At 45.7% G+C, this 19137-nt stretch overlaps 1 protein-coding gene across 4 annotated transcripts in view; it reads right to left on the bottom strand.

The window, feature by feature from the left end:
• RHBDL3 (rhomboid like 3) overlaps window positions 1-19137 on the bottom strand; it is a 57971-nt gene that overhangs the window by 16207 nt on the left and 22627 nt on the right. For all 4 annotated transcript variants that reach the window (XM_063175957.1, XM_063175960.1, XM_063175958.1 and 1 more), the window contains one exon: window positions 4925-5083. In XM_063175957.1, coding sequence (XP_063032027.1) covers window positions 4925-5083 — 159 coding nt within the window. The remainder of the gene's footprint in view (window positions 1-4924; window positions 5084-19137) is intronic.

Raw genomic sequence — 19137 nt, 5'->3', positions numbered from 1 at the left:
AAGATGTTGATGAGTGGATGTACTGAGCCCTTGTTAAAATCAGACCTCTCAGGAAGGAGGCATCCTGCTGGTCCCCACCTGCACACATTGCCATGGCACCACGGAGGAGGTGATCTCCAAAGAGACAGCACAGCTGACTGCCAGGGCTCACACACAGCAATCCTGGCCCCACTCACATGGCCTTTGGATCAAGCTAGGAGGAGATGGGCATGAGGAGAGACAGAGGATTAAGTCAGTATTGCTGCTCTCACCAATTATTGATGAGAAGTCTATTTTGTTCCTCAGACTGACTTTGGAAGACTCAAATCTTCCCAAACAGAATCTCGCATATGGTCACAATTTGCTGACTGGATTTTGGAATTACATAATATTGGTATTTATGAGCCAAGTATTTAATCATCAGCTGAAAGAACACTAGGCCCATTGTTGGCCTGCACATTATCATGGCTCCAGGAGCCCAGGGCAGCCCACCCCACTTCTCTTCATGCAATCGATCTAGGACTTCTTTAATGAGTGTGATATTAAAGCTGCAAGCAGATGGGTACAGCAAACAGTATGTGGAGAGAGAAGATAGCAGTGGGGAACAACACATTCCTTTAGCCCTTCCTGCCTGCAAAATGGTGTTCTGCAGAGAGAAAGAAATTTCCCTTGCAGAAGAGCCAGGCTGAGCTGACTGGTACCCAGGTGGTGCCATCTCTGCCCTTTGGCATCACCCTACCAAAACAAACCATGGCTTAGGGCTGGACCTCTGCTCAAGGGCTGGGTCTGATACCTCTGTGCAAACAGAAGATTTTTTCCTACTTAGATCTGAACCTGTCTTCAACACTGAAAACGTCAACATTTAGGATGTCAAGAGTAGAACTGTGACAAACTTTGATGAAGTATAAAGCCCTGCTTTTGTTTAGCACACATGGCACTCAAAAATTACTCAGGGATAATCTGCAACTTGCGAAGGCATCCCCACTGGCAGACCAATTTCTCTGTCTTCCTTGGATATCTGTAGTACTGTGGCTACCTCAGATAATCAATAGCCAAGGCATGTAGTATTTCCCCCATCTCCAGTTTCAGGGCTTGTGTGGGGCACAGCACCCTTTTTATGGTTTTATTCAGCCTCCCTCAGAAGGTTTGGAAAACATGGATTTCTGCTGATTACGTATTGGCATCTTTGAGACTGGTCTTGAGCTATTTTTAAACACATGCAGCTCTGTGACAGGCAATGCATTCAGCTCTCCAGCTCTGATCCTCCAAGACACAGAACACTAAATCAGAAGTTAGCACAAGCTTTTTAAAAGCCTCTGCCAGCTCCAGTTTTATAACCCACTTTACTTACAAATGCAACCTCTCCAATCAATTTTGCTTTCAAGATTCACATTTATTTCCTTCCCTCTGCCCACACTTCTACAAAATGCTAATGTGGGTAGAGACAGCTTTCCCCAAAATGCATATCTCAGCATTAAGTTCATCTGTCACAGATGTTCACATCCTCTGAGACAACCTGGTAGCACTTTCCCAAATAGTATCAAAGGGAAAAAAACCTGAATACCAAATACCAACATTCTGATCTGGTTTGACCAAGCAGTGGTTTACTCAAGGGATTCAGAGAAAGAGGCAGGAGAGACAAAATAAATTATCCCTGCTCAAGGTTTTGCCTTATTCCTATTAAATGTACCAGGCTTAGGCCTTCCAGCACTTCCAGTAGAAAAGGTAAAACACTTTCAAAATGCAAGGTTACTTGAAAGAACATTGCTTGCAGGACAAGACTATACATTGTGGTTCAAATAACATTGTTACACAGTGCTTCAAAAATGTGCCTTGTTCACACTAAAAATGAGGTAGAATTAGCCTGTCCCTAGAAGCCAGCAAGGCCAGGGAAATCAAAGCAGGTAGTGATTCTTGATCTGGAAAATAAAGGATGTGCATTTAATTAGTTATCATATTTTGCTCATTATTGAGATATTACATCAACTTCAAGTTACTACAAAGCCACAGCTAAACATTTCTGTTGGAAGCAGCAGTGTTTTGTTTTTCCCAAGTCACATGAACTCTGTCTTAGAGCTCACTACTTACTGCAAGCTTTATTACAGCTCACGGGATATCATGTGAAGTAACAGCAACTGCTGTGCAGCAAGAATCCCAGCAAATGATATCTCAAGTAAAATTAACTCCTGGCTTGTCTCTTCTCTGAAAGTAGCAAAGTTAGTTAAACACCTTGGTTCTCTATCTCCTCCTGTGGCCCATGCTGCTCACAGCCAGAATTTTCTCTGTGCATCTCTTTTCACAATGCTGCAAAGCAACCAGAGAGCACAGATGCACAAGATGTCTCCACTTGTACAGGAAACACTTTTGTTACTCTGCACTGTCTCAGACACAGCATAAGAAATCCCATCTGAAACTCCTTTCTGCCATTGCTACAAACCACAGTGCAGAAACAGAAATGGATATGATTGCAGCATTGTGTTTTACAACTACATGAGCTGAATTTCACACACACAGAGGAGAAGTAATTTCCAATGAGCTGCCTATCTGATCTTTTTGAGCCTTTTCTGTTTGCAGATCACACCAGGAGTTTTCATCTTCCTTGAATTTATTAATTTCTCAATTTATTTCCCGAGTGCTTTCTGGGGTCTAGTCTCGTATTTTAAAAATTTCAATTTCATAAATTTAAGTTGCTTTGCTGAGAGCAGGCATACGTGTGGATGTTGCTATTAAGGTGAGAAGTCCTATAATTACATTTTTGATGTATCTAGGAGTTCACAAAACATTTTGGACATCAGAGGATAACATAGCTTTGCTCAATACCAGTCCTTTAGCTGGGGATCACAGTGCCTGAGAGAGCAGGCAAAGATCTTGGTGCTCAGAATGATGCTGGAGAAAAAGAAAATCATACATACAGAGAGCCTTGCTTGTAAAGCCTCTGGTTTAGTAAAAGATCAGCCTTTCCATCCCCACACCCAGCAACATCATGTTTGGCAGCAGATCAGTTCTTGCTAAGCTACTGAAACAGACAAATTAACCTGAGCATAAAGCAGGGAGGGCTAATGATCATCAAGCACAAACATGCACCTAAACACCACCACACCGAGGGTTGACAGCTAGGAGGTGAAGGAAATCCCTAATTTCACAGTGATTCTGCATCAAATGTGCTGCTTCTTTCCATCAGGAAGTTCAAAAGAAAGTTCAGGAGTCCTAAAAAAAGTTTGGATGCTGGAAATCAATAGAAACTAGAGGAGAAGTGAGAAAAGAGATGTCATTTGTAAGTAGTTTAATGTTTTGGCATTTGCATTGCCTATTGATTAGAAAGTGCAAAAAATGCAGACAAGGATAGAGGGGCTGGTGACAGGAAAATCAATGGCTTTTTTATAGGAGTCACTCAATAGTAGTGAAGGAAATTTGCTGTTTTGCAAAAACCACATCACCTGGGTGTGAGCTGGCACAGCCCCCTGTTCCCAAAGGGGGAGAATGTCCAAGCATTTCAGCTCCCACCTACCTCTCATTAGTGTGTGCTGCTCCTGAGCCCTGTGGAGCAAGGAGAGAGAAAAAAGCCCAGTTCTATTCCTGAGCCTGTTGCCAACGTGTTGGCTTGGCCCTAGGCCATCATTTCTGTAAAAGAAATTCGATGATGCCTCTTCCTGCTACCTAAGGGTTGTGCAGCCCAATTAGTGAATGCTTGAACACTACTTTGAATATCCCCAACTGTGGAACAAGCAGCTGTTACTATAAATACTCTGCTGAGCACTGAGGACCACACTGTTTGTTATGCTGGAGCTGAGGAAAACCTCACACTGTGTAATCTGTTTAAGAGTTGCAGCATTTATTCTACTGTGTACCTAGACACAGGCAAGGGGCTTACAAGACTGCCTGATACAGCAGGTTTGTGTCATTCCAATAAAGTCACTTCACCTTGACACTGCCCACAGCCTGATGGAGGTCATGACCTGGGTCCTTGACAGCTGGGCCATGTTATCATAACTCTCTGATTAATGTGAAAACAGGACCTATGCAGGACTCTTTCTAAACCAAGAACATGTGCTTGAGTGACCATGACAAATAAAGGGATCAAATCCCACATTGTCTGCAGAACACACAGAGATAAAAATTACTGTACTCAGCAACAAGGACACATCCAGCTTCCCACAGAAACCTCAGAGATGTCACCAACTCCCATTCATCTTTGACTTTGTCACCCAGGCTTATATTAATATTGCATTAAATCTGGGATTCAGGTGTTCAATGACAGAGTAAGAACAAGGCAAAGCCTCTGAATGGCCAGTGTCCAAGATACATTGCAAACAACATTTCTAAGCCATCCTGGGCACCTGACAACACATGTCTGCAATTGTGTTGACTCAACAAACTGCCTTGACAAGAAACAGAGCGATCCCTTCACTAATTGACTCATTAGTAGAGATAGAGAGGCATCCAGATCATGACTCATGCACTCTGAGACACCTCACCTGGCATAAAATGAACGTGACCTAGAAACAATTTATCCCTGTTGCTGTTGATGCCTACAGCAGTGCAATATGACTCCACCCAGCATGTCAACACAAAGTTATCTATACATTTTTGTCTGGAAGTGGTGAAATCTCGAGATAAAACAGGAGACATCCAGACTGACAGACCTCTGCTTGCAAACAAATGGCTCATTATAGCAGCTAGCAAATGATACTGAGAGCAAAAACTTCCAAAGTAGCAGCAGCCATTGCTTCATGATATTACTACAGATCCCACAGTTCCTTCCCATGCAAATTTGTTTCCCTGGAAAAATCAGAAGCAATTTGACTCTTGCTGAAGCAAGTCCACACAGAATATGATGCAGCAAATACTGGTGTTAATAAAGGGAGGGAAAGAGACACTGTGCCTCAACAGCCCATGTTTTAAGCAGAGCCCAGGACTGACAGGCCCAGGCAGCCAGAGCACTCACCAGGTTGACAAAGTCCTGGTAGCAGATCCTCCCCTCAGAGTTGCTGTCTGCCAGGGCCAGCAGCACCTCCAGCTTGTGGGGGTCCAGCTCCGAGCCGTGCCTCTGGAGGAGGGAGCGGAACTTCTCCGTGCTGATGTAGCCAGTGTTGTCAGGATCAAACTGGGACAGGAGGGGAGAGAGCCACAATTAACAACCCCATGTTACACACAACTCTGTCCTCCTAAGCATTCATCACCCACTGCAAACCCACAGGGACCCAGGGGCTCCTCTAGGCTTTGGTGACACTGCCCTGCTGCACAGAGGGGTGAGTCCAGTCATCATCCACCCAAGCTTCAACTACATCAGCTCCCTTCACCTTCCTGCCCTCTGCATCATCATTTCTCTTGTCTATTTTTTATATCTCTTTCTAGCTGGAACATCAAGCAAACCAGAGATACAGTTTGTGAGATAAAATGCACTGGAAACAGTTTTACTCCACTATTTCCTAACACAATTGCACAACAGGAATATGCCACCCCTCCTCAAGCCCCTTCCATGCTCAGTGTTTCTGACAGTCACCTTTCCAGATCATCTCTACAGATGCCTTCACTATGGTAAGTGCTTTCACTGCTGAAGAGCTATTTTAAGACAGTTGGGAAAGAAAATCTTTGGACAGGAAGCAAAGCAGATGAACACCATGTCAAACTAAAAGTGACAAAGCAGCCACATGCCATTTTGAGAATGCAAACCAGAGTCATTAGAAGGAAAGTCCCAGGTGAGACCTGGAGTGAATCCCACTCTGACCCAAAACATCACTGTTTTCCCTGAGCCTAAGTGGCTAATCTAGACATGCCACTGATGAAAAGAGACACCTTTACAAGGCTGTCCAAACCAATGACTGCTCCAGTGGCCTCTAGGGCACTCTGTGAGGGGCTGCCAGCTCACAGGGCACAGCCTCAGCGCTGACAAAGGCAGTGCTGGCACCACACCAAACACCTTTCTGATGATCTTGGAACACGAGTGGCTGCAAGCTGCCAGAGCAGTCTGCACTAGCCCTGGTGCAGTCTGATCTCTACCAGTTCTCTGTTGCTGGGAGATTTTGCCTTTGATTTCCCAAACTTGGCCGTGAGGACCCTGGTGCTCGCAGGCCTCCTTTTGTAGATAATGATATCAAGCTTGTTGGCTGTCAGGGGGCAGGGTGGTCAGGAGGGAGTCTTTTCATGGAAACATTTGGGACATAATAGGCCTTGGCAGAGCCAGAAAGGTCCTATCAATCCTCACTCTGTCCTAATGGAGAACAAAAGTTGAACAGGCGCTGGGCCTTCGATCAGACACAGTGGAGGGAAGTGCCTTGGCAAGGGAGGGGTAGGAGGGAGGATGTGGCAGAGGATGCAGCCTGCCAGCAGCAGGGCTGGCACAGCCCTGCAGTGAGCACAACAGCTATAAAACAGAGCAGCCTCAGGCATGGCTGCTTGTTCAGAGGCTGTAGTGCCCATGTGTGAGGATCTGGCTCTATCTCTTCTGGCCTGAACACCTTTGTTCCTCTGCTCTGCTCTCCCCACCTGCTTGGCTGAGGAGGAGCTGTCTAACCTGAGGAGGGCAGGTCACAGCTCCTTGCTGGAGTAGGACTTTGGTCAAAGCAGCAGCCCCTCTGTGAAGAAGCTGCTGGGGATTACACAAAACAAAATAAACCAAGTGACCTGTGGACAGTCAGAACTGGGCACTCTCCTGTTCTCTGCCAAAGGTTGTCCTGCCCTTGTGAGGTGGCCTGGATGTACCTCCCTGACAGATGGCACCCAGAGCCAAAGGTGGATTTCATCAGCTGTTTACTGTTAAACAAAGGCTTAATATTAATCCCTGGAGAAGTTTAGCTCCTCTGCTCTGTCCCACTCTGATGCTTTGAGTTAACAGATCAAGCTCTAAAACCAGCCCCAAAAGTCAGGGCTTCTGCACTCAGGCCCAGCTCTGATGAGTTTGGGCTCTTGCTGTGACTCTCAGGCCAGCCTGTTTGTGGTGCACAATCCCAGCCACACATACCCAGGAAATAAAGTATTATTAGCACAATACCTGGGATGACCTTTCTCAAGGGGAGTTTGTAGGAGCTGTAAGATGAGTCATTCAGTGAATGGATCTAAGACCTGCAGCCCCATGGATACTGCTCTGTTCATCCCCATTTCTCAAAAACATTTGACCTAACCAACATCTTACCTAACTGCACCACTTTAACTGTGTCTTGATATTTAAAATATCAGAACCTAGCTTGTCTAGGATAAAACCATTTGCTCCTTGAAGGCTTAAGTACCTCTCTACTTTGAGGGCCAGGGTCAGCACCCAATGTGTGGGACTCTCCCCATGCTGTGTGGTCACTGACTTGGCAGGAAGACCAAGGGCTGCAGCCCCAGGGAACATGGCTACTCCTTCAAAGGGCAGATGAGATACAGAGCTGCAGCACACAGGCCTCCAGAGAACAAAAGAGCTGCTGAGATCACAAACCACTTTTCCCAGATTTTGTTCTGCTTTCAAGCCTTCCAAAAAGAAGCATTTTGTAACCAAGAACAGAAATTACACAACAGCTTCAGAGCTTCAACCCAGCCCACAAGGACACACTAATGACTTCAGGCTCACTAGTGCTGGAGCTGATGCATCCTCTCACTCAGGATGTTGTTGTGACTGCTGCCTTCCAAAGGCACAGCTGAAGCTGTAGCTGTCTGGTGGCTACAAGTGAATCTGCTTCTTTCTCACACCAATAGGCACCAGCACTCCTCCTTCAGCTCACTGAAGTCTTGCTGCTTGCTCCACAAAAGTCAAAGCAGTGGCAGAAGGTGGCTGGTGTTTTCTGTAGTGTAATTTGGCTATCGAGTCTTTTCTCCTCTTTCATGTTATTATATATAATTATTTTTGGCACCATGTTAATGATAATAATTAGAAATAAGTGTGAAGTAAAACAGTGGATCTGAACAATGTGAGAGTAAGAGATGAACAATGAACAACTGGCATCTGAACTCAAATACCTCAGAGCAGGGCCAGAGCACAGGCTCTGCAACCTGGAGCAGAATGTTTTACTGTCAACCTCAACTGTAAAGAAGTCCTCTTATTTATGTTTAAACAAATTTTTAATTGTGCAACATTTCTCTATAAAAAGAATGCAAAAATTTCATCTGTCACCACTCAAAATCCACACCAATACTTCAGACTGCTTCAAACCCTGTTTCTGATATCACAGCTATCCACAAAAATCAAGGGGTTGAGCAGGTCCTGCATATCCTATGTCCCTACACAAGGCAAATCACAGAATCACAGAATGTGCTGAATTAGAATAGACCCATTAGGATTATTGAGTCCTCCATGCTCCATCCAGCTCCTGGCCCTATGCAGGACAGCCAAGAATCCCATCATGTGCCCGGGAGTGTTGTCCAAACATTTCCTGAACTCAGACAGGCTTGGTGCTGTGACCACAGCCCTGGGGAGCCTGTTCCAGTGCACACCCACCCTTAGATATTCACCCTAGACCTCTCCCTCACTCAGCTCTAGCTGTTTCCTTGGCTCCTGTCGCTGGTCATAAGAGCAAAGAGATCAGAACCTGCCCCTCATGCAGATGTTGAAGACCACAGTGAGGTCTCTCCCCAGGCTCCTCCAGGCCAAACAAACCAAGACACCTCAGCTGCTCCTCACATGGCTTCCCCTCAAGACCCTGCATCATCCTCGTGGCCCTCTTTGGACACTTTTTAACAGTTTCATGTCTTTTTCATAATATCATGCCCAAAACTACACACAGCAGTCCAGGTGACGCTGCACCAGCGCAAAAACATGTGACAGCAGACTCAAAACACTCAGCTCCATCAATTATAAAAGAGAAAACTGACCTTTGCAAGCTGCTTCATGCATTTATCCATGACAATCTCCTCCAGGGCCAATTGTCCCCCAAGCCCAGCCGAGCAGCAGGGTCTCACCCGAGGCCAGGCAGTGCCTGCAGGCAGCAGCAGGGCCGTGCTGAGCCTGCTGCAGCCCCACGGGGAGCAAAGCTCCCCCAGCACAGGCACCACAGAGCCTTCCCCCAGCACAGCTCCTTCTGCCTGGGCAGGATCTCGGGCAGGCAAGTGATCAGGGATGAGGACGCCGTGTGCCCCCCCTCGTGCCCCCAGACAATGGGACACTAACGGCAATTTCATGCAAGGTTTCATCCGCATTTCAATGACAATCACCCTTAACTCCCCTGATCCTCAACCCGGCTCTTAAGCAAAAATGTAAATATGTTAATGACCGTAGCAGCCATCTGACCCAGGATCTTAATTCCCTGGCCCAAAACAATCTGTTTTTCTCCTGTTTCTTCCTTATATTAGAGAAGACACACCACAAACTAAAGGTCTCCCAGCAAAACTACAAGACAAAAAAAAGTAAGGTATGGGGACCTCACAAAATGCGATGAAAATTCAGTTGAGGAAGGAAAATGAAATCTCAAATTGTTCCTCTTCTTTAATTAAAGACACATCAGCCACGGTTGAGTGAGCAAGTAGGGTGGAGGCTGGTGCTGCAGACAGACAATGAGTATCTTGGGAAAACTGAGACATTTCAGAGTGCAGCCAGCTGCTCCTCTCCCCATGGCAAACAGCCCTCAGGGCCATGGGGGCAGCTGGAGAGTCAACAGCTGAACTGGGCACAACAGCAGGATCCTTGGCTGGCTTTAGGATTGCAGGAACAGTTTGCTACCACCCATAGTTTCCTCATTGAAGGGCTTTGTCTCAACATCACCAAAGCCACAGTTGTCTTTCCAGTGGGCAAGGCTCCAAGCAACTTCATCTAAGTTGGAAATCAGCCTTGAGTTAAACCAGTTCCTTGAAATCTGAGTCATTCTAAGGTCCAGTGGTGTCTTCACTTTTGGCCTGGCAGTGTCAGGCCTCCTGGCACTGACCCCAGCTCTGCTCCAGACTAGGAGATTCTGCAAAGAAATTGCCCTGAGCTTCAGCTTCTCCTCCCTATTTTATAGAAATGACAACTCCTGATTCATTTCCCACCAGAAAGGAGCTCTCAATAGTTGGCCTGTTTCTTATTTACATGTAGGTCCTTTTCCACTGGAAAGTGGAAATTGCATGCAACATCTTTTCATCTTCAAGGATTTCAGAAACCACTCTGAGCTTTGCTGGATGGAACTCAGGTGGCACAGTCTCTGCAGTCTAGGAATACTTAATGATCCTGCTCTCTCTTCCAAAGGAGAGAAGTGAACGTGAGAAATCCTGATCCAACAGAGAGGAAGGGCAGTCAGAGGTAAATGCATATCCCACCACCCTGAAATCCAGCTTCCCACCATTTAAAGTCACCTCATCTGAGTTGCCTGAGCACACGTGGTAAACCATTAGTGCTGGCTCCAGTGACGCACACCCGCCTCCCCTGTAAATAATGAATTTACTCACCACTGCCCAGACAATATAAAGTGATTAAGGGCTGTCCAGCAGTACTTTTAGGGCATGTTAGATTGCTTTGACCTGAGGTGAACCCGAGGGCTGGAAACATCACCCAGCTCTCAAAAGCCAGATTGCTTTTAAGCACAGAGCATAGTCCCTCACCAAGCAGCGTTCCCAGAAACACCTGCTCCTCAGGAAAGGTGCAGTGAGAGCACAGAGCTGCCCAGCTCAGCTCTCAGCTAGGCCAGGAGGCATCCCACAGAGGAGGGCCTGTCACCTGGATTTGGGTGTCTGTGCATGTAGCACATGGCAAAGGGGAGATAGAGGGGGCTGGTATAAGATTCTCTTTTCCCTGAACAGTAGAATAGCCTGAAAGACCAGGTTCGTGAGCTAGTTGGCCAATCTATAGAGGCATTTCTGTTCTAATTTATTTCTCCTACTGTCTTAGGCATAAAGACAAGAAAGGGACCTACATTACTACCATCTGTTGTTACCTTCTGCAGAAGCACTTCATCTAAACAGACAGCAGAAGCACAGATTCAACAAGAATGAGAGAATCAAAAGATTCTCGCAGGAGTGTGCCACTACTCAGTTCTGAGGCAGACTGGAAAGAGCCAGATTTGATTTTTGGTTTTGCCAGGATTGCTGGAGTGAGCCCACAGACTTGTGTGGTGTTGTGACCTCCCCATCTACAGGGCACAGGCACCACACCTGTGTTTGTGTGATGCAGCACAGTGAGGGCTGGGCAGAGCTCAGAGTGTGGCTGGATGATGGCTGCAATGGCAAAGGGCAATGGCCAAGCCACCAGGCCAAGCAGCACAGGGACACTGTGAACAGAGATGGCCTTCTGGGGAGGTTTCAGGTGCAGAAAACGATCAGACTTCCCAAAGCCAGTGACAGCTGGACACCACACTGAACTTCTTGACTCTACAGAGCTCTGCATGACCTGGTCCATAACCACCATAGGCCAAGGAAATCCTACACTTGGAGACCCCAGTAATTTCTGACCCAGAGCTTGCAGGGGAAGCCTATCATGCTCAGACACATACCCAAATTCATGTTTCTGTCTCCATGCTCATTTTTAACACAACTCTCTTCCTTATCCCTCCTCTGCCTGTGGGTTTCTTGCTGCAAGTCCTTGCTAAGACAGGACAGAGCTGAGAGGTGCTCACAGGACCAATGAGTGAGTTTTCAGTCCTCGGCCACCTCGACATCCCACCACTCTGAGCAACCCCTCTGCCTCTCTCCAAATCAGCCTCCTGGCAGAATACTTCCAGAAACAAGCCTCTAGTCTCAGCTGGGGAATTACAGACAGGGTTCAAGCCACCCAGAACTAAATTATTCAAAATACACCACTGTGCTGGCTTTGAAACCAGAGCCACTCCCCAGAAAGAAGCCAGGGTAAATAAAAGCTCCATTACCAGCATCACTGACAGGGAAGGAGATGCAGCACTGAAAGTGAGGGAGATAATTACATGATTAACGAGACAGTATGGGTGGCAGGAGATGCCCTCCATTACACCACAAGGCCTAATGCAAAGAGACATGTTTATAGACTGAGCCCTCTCCAGCTCTGCTTCTTCCTGTTTTATTATTTATGGCAGTGCATTAAGGCTACTGGAAAGAAGCTGAGGCATTCTAAAAAGTCACAGGTGAGGGTTTTTTAGGTGAAAATACTCTTTTTAATCTTGATCCAGCACTGACCATGCTGCACGTTCCTACATGGGCAGTTGTCTCAGCTGCAGTAACAGCCTGGGCAGGCAGTGACCCAGACAGGTGAGTCACGGATCCAACAGCACCAGCCCAGGCTCTGGTGCTCTCTCTCATTCCTGAGATTGTGGACAAGATGAAGCCAACAAGAGACCACCTAGTGATTGGTGTGACCAAACTCACATGAACAGTTAAAATACTTTCTTAAATCCTGAGGCAAGGGGTTTATAACTTTGCAGAACTGCTTGTCAGCACTGGCCCAAACATTCTTAATGTACGAATGCCCAATCTCTTGCTCTCCCTTTTGAATTCCTCCAGTTTTTAGGCCTCCACAATCTCCTGAAGCAATGAGTTCTGCAGTCTAGATAAAATAAACTCCACTTTTCATCGGATGGTGTAAGGCATTAAATATCAAAAGCTGAAAACAGCAATATCCATAGTATCATAAGACACGTGATATTCTCATTCACCACCACATAATTATTGTTTAGGTGGTTTTAGACATGTCTGACTGGAAAATCTCAAAATTCTCTATTAATATTAATTAAATCTCTCAGGGTTTCTACATGATGAGGGGATGTAATATGTAAGTTACTTCATTCAGATCCAAAATGCAACACACTCTGTGTGAGATGCTGCATTGATTTGCATTACATAACTCACCAGAAGACATAAGCATGCACAGTCTATCTCACAACTGGGAGACAGACAGGCTCTAATCACTACTGCTACAAAAAAAGCTAAAAAAGAAAAAACCCAAAGCAAACCAGAAACTGACACACAACAGTGAGAAGAACTGTTCAGGGGGGGCTGTATTTCACACCAAGCTCCTGCAGTCGATCCCTGCTTACCCCTGGGTCAACTAATGATACATAAGATTTCTGTAAAATTCACTGCTATAGATAATGTCTCCTGTCACAGCTGCATCTATGCTAGTACAGTCTAGCATATGAGTCTGTGAGTCTTCTCATTCAAAACAGGTTTTTGGTCTGATATTATCTGGAAAAAGTTGTATAGGTGATATCAGTGTGAAAGAGTCAGGGGAGTTGAACTGTTTGTGGTTTTTATGTGGACAAAAGCCCAATGAATTATCTCTATCACATGATGATGATGATGATGATGCAGCACTTTCTGTCCCAGCAGTAACTCTGGAGAATGTTACACAGCAGCTGCTCAAGTTAGTTTTGAATCAGCAGGTCAAGGTAACTTTCATCCAAAAGGTTTTAAAAAGTCATTACAAATACTGATTTTCTGCAAGTTTGGGAACACTGGAAGAACATCAAGATCTGCTTGCTCCCGTTCTTCCAGTTTTGAATCAGCAGTACAGCCCTTCCAAATATGGCTCCAAAACTCCTGTGCAATCACAGTGACAGGCACACACCCTGCTCCCTGAACTGCCCAGCAAGAATTTAATGGCATACAGCAGGTCCTGATGGTCTAACAGCAACCCAGAGCAAAGGAACAAATGACTGGTGTTGAGTAACACACACTTGAAGGAGGACTGGTCTAACATCAGTCAGAACAGGCCATAGAAAACAGATTATGTCCAGCTGATATTATCTGGATGAGAACACCAACTGGGCACAGATCATAAGCCAAAGTCACTGGTATGACTGATTTCTGCAGGGCATCTGACATCACCAGGCAACCCTGAGTCTGAGGATTTACTGTGACACAAACTCAGGCTGTCACACATTCAACATGCTGAAATCTGGCTATTTGACAGGTTTCAAAAATAAATCTAAGGCAGAGAGCCACCATCAGGTGGCAATGCCACTAATGGGGTCCCAGGAGAATTCATTCTTCCTCCTACAGAATTCTCATTAGTGACTTTGGAGCAAACTAAGGAAAAGTCTGTTATCAGGCTCACAGATGAGTTAAAGCAGCAACTTACTAAGTGTGAGCAAGGTCTTCTGGTAAATCTGGGCACTTGCAAACAATATATTTTACAGTAAAAATAAACAGTAAGCCATCTGGCCAGGAGTCAAGAATGCCAGCCAGTGCACAGGGTGGGGAATGCCATCTTCAGCAGCAGCCATTCCCAGCAGGGGAAAAAACCCTTGCTTGTTATAGACAGTGCTCTCAAGGTAACACTGCCTGCAAAAAGGGAAATGTGACCTGCAGGTTTGTAAATGAGGTGACATTACCTCTTTGGCACTTTTTACTGGTACAGTCTGACTGGCTGCACTGACAGGCTCAATTCATTACGTTATGAAAGGGAAGGTTAAGCAATGACTTGATCACTGTCCACAGGAACAGATATTTGTCAGTACAGGAGCCTCCACCAAGACAAAGGTATAATCACATCTAGGAGCTGGAAGTCAAACTGGACAGCCTTAGATCAGCCTAGGTTGATTATTTTTATTATTAACAAAAGAAATGTCTCATTAACTTCACCAGAAGTTTTACAATTAAATTACAAGTTCTCCTAGGAGATGAGGTATGGTTGAGGTCAAGCAGAAGATCACTCAGAAAACCTTCTTGCCTACATTAGGAGAGACTAGATGATCCCAGTTCTCTTCTGACCTGACAGCAAGTTATGAGGGCTCAGAAAAGCTCAAGCTAAACAGATGAATTTAAAACTCCAGCTAACAAGTGCCATAGCCCACATGTAGCCAAAATGACTCACCTGTACTGGAATTGAAACCACACTCCTGGTTACAGCAACTGCCATGGAGCAAAACTCCTGCTAAATGGACTGGGAAAGGTATTGAACTCCTGTTGGTATCACAACTGGCTTTGCTCAGTCATGGGGACTAGAAGCTATCAAAGAAACTCTGCTTTCCAAGTAAAACTGGAGCAGAAGTTTAAGTCAGCCTTGTGAAGAGGAGACAGAGCTATCACATGATTCCTTGAAATGTCTTGTAGGCACTGGCACTACACTGCAACGACATAACCAGCTCAGAGGTACTGCAGACAGGCTGGTTCCAAATGCAGCCTGGAGCTGGGAGCATTCATTATTCTCTAACTTCTACCATTTAAATGCTTGAGAGCAAGAAATCCTGACTTGCATCTTTCCAGGGTGATCACAGGAGTTACAGCTCCAGGAAGGAGCCAGACTGCTGGAAGTTGTGGTGGTTTGAATTGTTTCTTAGGTGATGTATCCAAATCATTCCTGGATGACACCCAGACTGCAGGTTCCCTGCATTGATCTGCAATAGTCATTTCTGCAGTGTTTGCACTTCTCCAGTGTCTGCTATGTCAAATGTGCTTTGGTTTAAGGGTAGAAGAGATTTGTCCAAGTGCCAAAGTTGCAAAACCACAAGTCAAGAAAATCAAACTGCATTTTGGATTCCTATATGCTCTTACTGGATACAAGAGACAGTGTTTCCAGGGTTCTCTCTGCCATAAGTTTTCAAACAGAAAGAAAAGGTGTCTGACATTTTAAATCAAATCATGACTAAATAAACTCCACAGCAGGAATGCAACTAACTTCACAGGAAGAAGTGCTGTTTGTGCTGGGTTCCCAGTCCAAGCTTTGCTGCCTGCAGGTGACAAGATGCAGGGCTGGCCTGGGGTTAATGTGCCCTGCCAGGTTCAATGTCTCTGTGGGGCACAAGCACAATGAACAGGGATTCTCTTTTACACACTCACCAGCCTGACAACAAACCCCAGCAGGGTTTGAAACCCCACTTTGAGGCAGTTATCAGGGAAAAGGGTCCTTCTCAGAGAACTGACAAGTCCTCCCAGAGCCTGGCCCTGCCAGGCTGTGTCAGGGGCTCCTTTCACAGCCTCCCACACAACAGAGAGCTGTCCTGTCAGCCGAACCTGCAGACACTCACAGAGCCCCTCTCCTTGCCTGTCTGCACCTCATTTCTGTCTCCTTTTCTGAGCTGATCAGATTTCCCACAGGCACAGGGAGCACACAAGCTTTCAGAGCACCTGCTTCCTCCAAGCCTATCCACTCTTCCCAGGCTCTAATATTCCCCTTTTATTTGACCAGACTGACTTGAATGCAGTTTACCCATCCAAAGCTGAAGCCCCCCATGGGCACCCACGGGCCAGCAGACCTCCCACTTTGTTTTCCTGCCACCTGCAGCAGAGATCTGCTCCTTCAATACCATGGGGTGATGTCTGCACACTGCTGGCACTGTGGGAGCTGCAGGGGACCAGGTGCTCAGCAAACTGAGAAATCTTTGGCAAGGCTGTGGTCCATATTTCCTGTGTCTGCATCACAAGCACAGGGTCATGGCTGCATTGAGACCCACAAACAACAAGGCCTGGCTAATACAATTCATAAGCTCTGTTTCCTGGGGAACACTTAAAACACATATTGGAGAGCAGAGATGGCTTGACAAAACTGATACAGCCTCCAAGTAGACAATTTAAAAGAAAAAAGCAGAGAAGACACAGGCAACAACCATAATTACAGAGCCAGCATAATTAAGAAAATTCATGTTACGTTCCTCAGGAATGAGGAAATCCAACCAACCTCCCAAGGAGTCACCTGAGAGCTGCAACTGCTGCAAACAAAGGGGAAACAAGCCAGGAGGGAGAGACAGAAAGACCAGACTGAACAGGAAGGTTAGGAAATTGTAATACTTTTCCTGTTCATGCATCATGATGCATCTCCAGGAAGTGGAGGTAAAAGAAATCTTCTCACCTGCAGGGTAAATAGAGAGACAAATCCACCCAAAACAGTCCCACCAGGTTTCCACTGAGGATTAATTTGCTCATCAGCTGGGGCCAACTTCTAGAAGAGCATCCTCACAGAGCACACTGCAGACTGCTGAGCTTTGGATGGCCACAGAGAAGGGAGTGCAAAGACACAAAAAGAGGACTGTGGAAGGGGCAGGAGGAGAGGGCAGCCCAGCCTGGGTGAGGGGAAGCCCAGATGAATGGGGAAAGGAAAGCAGGGAGGTGAATGAGCAAGAGGTGATGAATGGTTGGGAGGGCATGGAACTTTTACACAGGGCAGAGAGCAAAGACAGAGCTTGAATGGGGGAGACTGAAAGATGCCGCCTGAATGGAAGGGGAAAGAGGGAGGAGAAATGAGGCAAGAAGAGAGCTGAGCAGCACAAAGTGGAATAGTGCAGACAGAACAGCTTCCCACATGGACTTGACAAGGCCTTAGAGAGACAGACAAGCAGCACAGCATGAACTTTAATCCAGGAGCAGAAAAGCTGCCTGGAGCAGACAGTGCTACCATCGTCTGTCCCTGAATAATCCCTCCACCACTGGGCACCTCCCTTGCTCCCAGCCAACAAATTCTCATGAACCCAGAGCAAATCAAACAGCAGCCACCAAAGGTCAGACTGCCCCCATCAAAAGGAGCTGCAGCAAAACTGAACCAGTGACATGGAAACGGCCGATAGGATAAAGCACCAGGATAATTACAAGCAGCAGCCCAAGAGATGCAAGTGTAACACTGCTCCAAGGGCAGGACAAATGCAATTTATGTGCAGAATATTATGTTTATCAGCAGTGTTATCTGCAGGGCTTGTCTCCCACTTACACTGCAAGGATAAACTTTTTACAAACAAAACTTTTCCAAGCAAAGAGATTTCCTGAAATTTCAGTCATGCCAAGACTTTCCTGAGAATTTGCCTTAAATTTGAATACTGATTGTTTGAATACTGATTGTTTAGAAGTTCCTTCAGATTCTAAAATTCCAAAGCACTGGACATTGCCATTTTCAAAATGTTTCCTTAAAAAGTGTCATTTACATTCCTATTTAGAGTGCCCAGATGGTTCAGCTCAAATCAAATTAAATATTTTGCTTGAAAAGGAAAAAGCACTGATTCCCCCAGCCTTTTGATGAATTTCAAACAAAACTCTCTGTATTATTATTCATCCAACTCCTCCCTTTGCACAGCTGGGGAAAACAAAGCATTTTAAAAGGGCACATCTTATTACTTGAACCTCACTGGCAGAGCTGAAAACTGGGTGCCCTCCTCTCCTCTTTGGGTGGCCAATGTCTCTGTTTTCCTCCCAGGTCCATCAGTCACCACTGTGTGAATATGTGCCAAAGTTATTTTCCCAAAGCAAAGCAAAAGACACAGTGACTCAGCTTAAAAGAGATAGTGTAAGTACCTAAATCACAGTATTTCACTTCATATTTGTTAGGAACAATGATTTTAAAGCTAATTCAGTGTCTGGAGCACATGTTTTTCTTGCTTTTAAATAGACCCCACTAACACATAAGCTAAAATGAGAGGTCATAGAAATGCAGAAGGTAGGACACTCCCTGCAAAAACAAACACAATGGAAAGAACCCAAATTTAAATGTAAGACTTGACCCTACTTTGCCTTTTCAACATCAGGGAAGTCAAACATACAAACTAGCTTTTAATGGGTTGCTAGAGGAACCATGAGGGGCCCATCTGTGCCCCAACTTGAGACTCTGTTCTGCCCCTTCCTTTTTTGATGTTCCTTGCACCTAGCAAACATAACAATACCAATGTGGGTAATTTCAGGCAAAAAATGTGAGTCCTGGAGTCAGAGCACAAGCAGCATCTCATCTGAGAAAACACATAAGGATTTCTTTCCCTGCTCCATGTCCTGCCAAAGAAAGAACAAAGGAATTCCTGAGAAATCTGGGCTGGATCATCAATCCCTCAGAGAGATCCAAAAATGTAAGGACAGAGACTTGGGACCTGGCTGTCAGCAATCAGGTCTCTAGGACATAGTACATTTTGAAATGATAATTTGTGCTCTTTACAATTCACAGTGGTATCACTTCATAAGGAGTTCCACTTTTGAACTGGGAAACAGGCAAAGTAATTTACCCAAGTAATTACCAAAGTAATTTGCAGAGACAAAGTAACTCACCCAAGGATGCAAGAGGCTTAAAATGCTACTGTAGCTGAGATGAGGTGCCTGTGCTCCAGCCACCTCCATGACACACTCCTGTATTGTCACCTAGTAACTAACTAATAAAAGCTTTCAATTGCCAAATACTGGAGGGGGGACTTTGAAGGATAGAGCAAGATGGAGTAAAGGTCAAAGCATCTCCACAAAGCACACTAAGCTTGGTGATATCCACAAGCAACAAGGAAAGATGTCCAAGAGCAAGGGTCTCTCCTGGAAGCAGCAGGGAGATAAGACATGGATGTGGGTCTGTGCAGGCACACGCACAGCAGGGCAGGGGGACAGAAAAGCTGCTCTGCCAAAGCTCACAAGCTG

Source organism: Melospiza melodia, chromosome 24 (genome assembly GCF_035770615.1).
Source record: "Melospiza melodia melodia isolate bMelMel2 chromosome 24, bMelMel2.pri, whole genome shotgun sequence".
NCBI lineage: Eukaryota > Metazoa > Chordata > Aves > Passeriformes > Passerellidae > Melospiza > Melospiza melodia.
This window is presented reverse-complemented; position numbering and strand designations above follow the sequence as displayed.